The following is a 7,500-nucleotide window of genomic DNA, read 5'->3' on the forward strand; positions in this document are numbered from 1 at the left end:
CAACAGTACGTGCGAAGCATGGTTTTGAAGGTTCGATGAAATCGTTCGACCACTCCTTGGCTCTGTGGGTGATAAGGAGATGATAAGCAATGCTTAATATTCTGACAGGCTAAAAATGATTTAAACTTTTTTGACGTAAAATTGGTTCCTTGGTCAGTTTGTACTTCTTTTGGCAAACCAACCAGCGAGAAGAACTTATTAAGTGCTTCTATTATCTTATCAGCACTCACAGTTCTTAAAGGAATAGCTTCTGGAAATCTGGTAGCACTACACATAATTGTCAGCAAATACTCGTTGCCTTTACTAGACCTAGGAAGAGGTCCCACACAATCCAAAACCAGTCTTTCAAAGGGTTCGCCTGGAACTTCAATGGGTTGCAATGGCATCACTTTAGGGTCATGTTGAGCTTTACCTACTTTTTGACATAAATCACAATTTTTACAATATTCACTACAATCTTTGTGCATCTTAGGCCAATAAAAATACCTCAATAATTTCTCATAAGTTTTGTTTATACCTAAATGACCAGAATAACTACTGTCATGAGCAATACCTAGAACAAAATTCTTATAACTATTTGGAATAATCACTTGTTCTACAACATCATTAACATTTCTACTCTTAAACTTCCTCATTAGGATTCCATCCTTAACAAAGTAACACTTTCCTTCCTTCTCGATATCATTTATATCAACAATGGCATTATCTCTTATTACCTTCAAATTCTCATCTTCAATTTGAGATTTAACAAATTCTTCCTTATTAACTTTCAGCATTCGCAAAGGAGTACTGACTTTACTTACTTGTGTTTCTGGACTGTCTTTAAACAAGTTTTGTAAATCCAAACAGTCGTCATCCTTTACCTTTCCTTCGGTACTCTTACTTCTTGTAGTAACTGCACAAGCAGGAAATATGTTTGGAAATGTACATTCAACTTCTGTAATAGATGAAGAATTAGAGGGTTTTTCTGTCAAAATTGGATTACTGCTACCAAAAACTTTGTTTCCACATAAATCATTTCCAAGAATTAACTCTACTCCCGACACTGGGATTTCTCTCACCAAAGCAATTTTAACAAAACCCGAAATTAACGGAGTTTCCAACTTTACTTCTACTAAAGGAGCCGAGAATTCAGGACCAAACCCACGCAGAAGTACATACTCTCCAGTATCCTTCCACTGGTCATACATATTTCTTACCATTACAGACTGTACCGCTCCGGTATCTCTTAACCACCTTACTTTCTTTTTTTCAACACAAGGGAGGTGTAACCAACCTTCTCCTATAAAAGGGTCATACAATTCAGTACCTTTGGATTTGGTACTCTCTTCAGGAAGTGCCATTCTATTTTCTTTTACATTAGTCTCAACATAACCAACATTATTAACATTTTGAACACAATTGTTACCCATTTTGTAACCAATATTCTCATCAACATTACATACATTATTATCAATGCTATTGTTACAGTAACTCTTACCTGGCCTAAGGGGAGAAGCAAACAAACAAGGACTAATGTCACCACATGCTTGCGGTTGATTTAACAATGCAATAGTATTTTCAGGTTTATGATCATCCTTCTTAGAATGTACAGGTTTATCTTTAACTTTATTTACCACTTGAATTGGACGGTTTTCTGTGCGATGTGGACAACTCCTACTGATGTGTCCTGGTTTGCCACAACTGAAACATACAAAATCTCTAAAGTTTTCGCCTACATTTTGATAACGGGGTGTAAACTGATCATTTCCACTGGATCCTGCTTTTCCAGCACTAACACTAGGACCATAACTATTTTGACTTGCCCCTCTAAAACCTCTATTAAAGGATTTATTATAAACTCCCCCTGGTGATACCTGTGAACTCGTAGTCTTACCTTGTGCCTTGTAATTTTGACGCTCTTCCCACACTCTGTTCCTTCCAATTTTAGGAGTGACGTCAGTATGATACAGCTTATGGGTCAATGCGTAATTATCAGACAATCTAGTGGCTTCAACCACATTATCTACATCACGTTCATCCAAATATGTCTTAATAAGTGGATTAATACCATCCTTAAACTGCTCAAGCAAGATAAGTTCCTGAAGTTTACCGAAATCACCATTAACTTCTCTGGCATTTATCCACCTATCATACCACAGGCGTTGTTCCCGTGCATACTCCATATGAGTGTGACCATCTCTTTTTATCCAGCTTCTGAACTTCTCTCTATACCTCTCAGGCACCCATTCATAAGCTTTCAAAACCTCAGATTTAACTCTCTCATAATCCTTAGAATCATCCAAAGATAAGGCAGCAAATACTTCCCTAGCCTTTCCTCTAAAAGAAGTTTGAACCAACGTGCTCCACGACGTTCTCGGCCATTCACGCTGTTCTGCTACTTTCTCAAATTGTAAAAAAAAAGAATCTACTTCATTCTCAACAAAAATGGGTACACTTTTTACTGCGTTGTCTACCTGAAAAGACTTTAGTGCTACTTTGGACTTTCCTTCTACTTCAATTTTCTTTATCTCTAGTTCTATCCTCTTTTGCTCAACCTCAGCTTCTAATCTTTTAAGTTCGACAGCTTTCTCATTTTCCTTTTCAGCTCTTTCATTTCCTAATCTAACTATTTGCAAATGAATCTGCATCTGCTCAACACTCATCCCTTCATAAACAAGTTTAGACTTTTTTGGTTTGACTTTAAGTGACTTGGTTTTTTCACGTACGGCTTTGGCACCTTCCTCTTCACTTGTACTATCCTCTGTATTATTATCACTAGCACTTTGCTGGCTATCAGCTTCTTCCTTTTCCCAATTCATTAGTAACAACGCTTCCTTATCAGACAAAATTTCTAAAGTCATTAGCGCCTCACTTACTTTATTTGAGATTTCTTGCTTCCTTGCAGATTCTGATACTTCTACATTATAGTACCTAGCTAGAACAATCCAGTCTATTTTGGTTATACCTTCTAACTTCTCACCACTAGGACTACGTATGAAATCTTTCAAATCAAACATCTTTAATAACCTGCTCAAAATAACACAGCAAGACAAATATAGCGATAACACTATCACAACTCTCCCCCCTCTTTAAAGTATATGGAAGTGCTAAAAAGCAATTAACGGTTGACAGAATAAGCTAACACCGAGGATAAGTTAATAGGGATACGTTCGGGTTTCGTTCGACAGGCCCCCATGTTACATAAGATAACAAAATCTCTTATACTAAGGATTTACGAGCAGAATATATCAGGAAACAGTGATAACCCATAATAACTTAAAATGTACTTTAATAACAATTAGTAAAGAAATTAAAGTCACAAACAGAACATTAAACCAATTACAAACGCATTACACAATAGCACTTCATCAAAACTACTAATCACTAATTTCTGCAGTTTACCGTATAATACCCAAGTCGCAAAGCTTTACATAATCACAACATATAATACACTGTAGTAACATCAAACAGTTAGTGGCAACCAACGTTACATCACACAAGAAAACGTCCAAATGGATAAACAATACATTACCATATATTCCTTAAAAACTTGATACACTTTTTATCACTTGTTTGTTGCGACTCCGCCGAAAATCACCATTATGGGGCTTTATATACTCAACTCACGCTAGACATCCATGTACTAAATATAATTTTTCGGTACATTATCCTTGGCGACTACAGACAAGCGGTACTGCCATCTGTTGGCTAGTGTACACCTTTTTTATGAAAATATCAATCTTCAACCTTTTCTGCAATTTTATACTCAATTAATCATATTCCTTTACAATATATATATATATATATTTATATATATATATATTTATATATATATATATATATATATATATATACATAATACATAAACTCTATATATATATATATATATATAAACATATATATATATATATATATATATATATATATATATATATATATATATATATATATCTATATATATATATCTATATATATATATATCTATATATATATATATATATATATATATATATATATATATATATATATGTGTGTGTGTATATTAACTTTCATTAAACTTAATTTCATTATTATCAAATGATATTTTCATAAATTTGCCTAACTATCCTTTTTTAGCTGGTCTTCAAAATAGTTCACAAAATAATAATTTCATAATTACAACCATTTAAATGTCATATTTTCTTTGCTTTATAATGTCTAGTTTTCCTTCATTACACTGAGTTTTGAAGTGAAAATTATGATAAATTAAGTATTCCTAGATTAAATAACTAATTGATTCTTTGTATCGTAAACATTTTATTATAAACATACAAATCTACTACTGCGGCTCCCATAACAAAGCCATGATATCTATTTTAAGATCCTCATGAAGCTCAATGTGTAGGAACCTGACCCACGCATTGTAAACAAACTTTTCTCTCTTCGAGAGAGAGAGAGAGAGAGAGAGAGAGAGAGAGAGAGAGAGAGAGAGAGAGAGATTAGGAAAATTATTTAAAATAAACCCTCGTTTCCATCCATAACTTGAATGAATCTATTTTTCAAAAGACCCCTACTGACTCTAGAGAACACATCCAATCTAAAAGCCTATGCTGTCGGGAAATATTACGAGTGTCTGAGGTTCTGAAGAGCTGGTAGGGAAAGAGGTTTGATACCTCACTTTCATTGTCAGATAGGAACATATTCATTTCCCTATGGAGGCTAGGTTTGTAATTTTGAGATAACGATTCTCACAGTCTGGAAAAAAAAGGCAGATTGTACTGCACGGTCTATTCTGTGTGAGCATTTTTAATGTGTGATTCTGATGAAGGTCTTTTGAATATGGATATATGAATGAAAGCTCTTTTTGCTTTACAATAATAATAATAATAATAATAATAATAATAATAATAATAATAATAATAATAATAATAATAATAATAATAATCACCATGGACCTAATGGATGACCACTTGAAAATCCTTTGTACAAAAGTGAAGTATATCCAGTAACTACAGTCCTATCAACTGCCCAGCAATTATGTGGTAGATACTAAGAGGTATCTGTGAAAGGCTATACAATTACCTTCATGAGATAAACACCATCACCAACAGAAAGGCTGTAAATGTAGGTGTATGTGTACAAAAGACCTGCTCCTGATACACAATATGTTAATGAAGAACAGTAGGAGAAGGAAAACCAACCTAAGCATGGTATGGATTATATATAAACAAACATTTGACATGATACTACACTCATGGCTAATAGAATGCCTGAAAATATATGGGGCAGATTAAAACACCATCAACTTCCTCGAAAATACAGTGCGCAACTGGAATAAGACTAGCAGAGGGTAATATCAGGAGAGGGATCCTCCAGGGAGACTCACTGATTCGCATTACAAAAGTACTTCAGAAGATGGATGCTGGGTACCAACTTAAGAAAAGAGGAAACAAAATTAACCATCTGTTGTTCATGGAAGACATCGAGCTGTATGGTAAGAGCATCAACGAAATAGACACCTCAGTCCAGACTGTAGGGATTGCACCTATGGACATCAGGATGGAGTTTGGAATAAAATAATGTCTTATTCAACATACAAAAGGGCAAAGTAACAAGGACTGAAGGGATAAAGCTTCCAGATGGGAGCAACATCAAACACATAGAGGAGACGAAATACAAATACCTAGGAATAATGGAAGTAGAGTATATAAAACACATAGAGATGAAGGACACGATCAGTAAAGAATATATGCAGAGACTAAAGGTGATACTCAAGTCAAAACTGAACGCAGGAAATATGATAAAAGCCATAAACACATGGGTAGTACCAGTAATCAGACACAGCACGGGAATAGACGAATGGACGAAGGCAGAACTCCACAGCATAGACCAGAAAACTAGGAAACATATGACAATACACAAAGCTCTGCACCCAAGAGCTAATGTGGACAGACTATACATAACATGAAAAGAAGGAGGGAGAGGACTAATAAGTATAAAAGATTGCGTTAACATCAAGAATAGAGCACAGTGGAGGTATCTAGACGAGTGTGCCCATGAGATCATGGGAAGAAGGACTGATAAAAGTAGACGAAGACCCAAAAATATACAGAGACAGGAGAATGACTAACAGAACAGAGGACTGGCACAACAAACCAATGCACGGTCAATACATGAAACAGACTAAAGAACTAGTCAGCGATGACATGTGGCAATGGCTACTGAGGGGAGAGGTGAACACGGAAACTGAAGGAATGATAGTGGCGGCACAAGATCAGGCCCCTACGAACCAGATATGTTCAAAGAACAATAGAAGGAAATAACCTCTCACCCACATGTAGGAAGCACAACGCGAAAAATGAAACCATAAACCACATAACAAGCGAATGGCTGGCACTTGCACAAAATCAGTGCAAAAAGTGTTAGTTATCTTTCAAATAGGGTTTTCTTCACTTCTATTGATACATATGTATCTCTCATAATTAGATAGAGTGCTCCAGAGCATTTATTCAATCTCTTTATTCGTTCAGTAATTCCTTCTTTGTTCTTATTGCCCTTGTCTGTAAACATACAGCCTAAACACTTGAATGCGTTGGTGTCCTTAATTACTGTATTTCTTATTATGATGTTCGTTAGACTTTGTTGTTGTTTGGTGATTGTTAATATTTCTGATTTTTCAATGTTCATCTTCAGTCCAGTTTCTGTTAAACAACCGTTCAAGGCTATCGAAGCTCTTTCCAGTTCTTCCCGATCATAAGTCTAGAAAGCTATATCATCAGCAAAAATCATGATGTCCCCCGCGATATTTATTCATTCCCTAAAACTTCTAATAACTACACCTATATATGCAACGAGCAAGAGTGGGGAAAGAACGGTTACCTGCTTAACACCTGTTATTACTCAAACAATTTTCATTGTTGTATCCAGTTCTTACATTATTCATACATGGTTCGTATGTGATCTTTATTGTAGCTCCCAATCTACCGTCGAGTCCATAAACCTCTCCTAAGCACCTCCACAATTTGTCCCTAGGTACCGAGTCAAATGCCTTTTCCAAATCAATGAATGCTATATATAGTGGCCTATTCTATTCCCATGATTTTTCAATCATGTCTCAAGGTGAATAGGAGATCTGATGTACTTCTATCCTTTCTGTATCCATGCTCTTCTTTGCCTAGCTGAGGTTCAATGATGTCCCGTGCCCTTTTCTCTAAAATCCTGTCATAAAGGTTTGCTGCACGACATATGAGTGTTATACCTCTCAAACTCTCGCATTTGCCTGCATCAACTTTACTTTCATCAAAGGGTACAGAAATATGTTTTCCCCAGTCTTCAGTAACCGTGCTCTCTAGCCAGATGGAAAAAGTTAGGTCATATAATATTTGTTTTGCTAGGTTCCCTCCCTCTTTGAATAACTCAATTATTATGTTACCATAACCGGGGCTTTTCCCATTTTTCATTTCTTTCAAAGCCTTTTCAAACTCATGATAAGTAATCAAATCCTCCATATTTTCTCTGTTAAATTTAAACATATATTCT

The 7,500-nt window shown here is 35.4% G+C and overlaps 1 protein-coding gene across 1 annotated transcript; it reads right to left on the reverse strand.

Moving 5' to 3' along the window:
* Positions 1-7,064: 7,064 nt before the first annotated feature.
* On the reverse strand, positions 7,065-7,469 carry LOC137639778 (uncharacterized). Its single transcript, XM_068372023.1, has one exon. The coding sequence runs from the start codon at positions 7,467-7,469 to the stop codon at positions 7,065-7,067; it is 405 nt and encodes a 134-aa protein (XP_068228124.1).
* Positions 7,470-7,500: the final 31 nt, after the last annotated feature.

Source organism: Palaemon carinicauda, chromosome 4, assembly GCF_036898095.1.
Source record: "Palaemon carinicauda isolate YSFRI2023 chromosome 4, ASM3689809v2, whole genome shotgun sequence".
Classification (NCBI taxonomy): domain Eukaryota; kingdom Metazoa; phylum Arthropoda; class Malacostraca; order Decapoda; family Palaemonidae; genus Palaemon; species Palaemon carinicauda.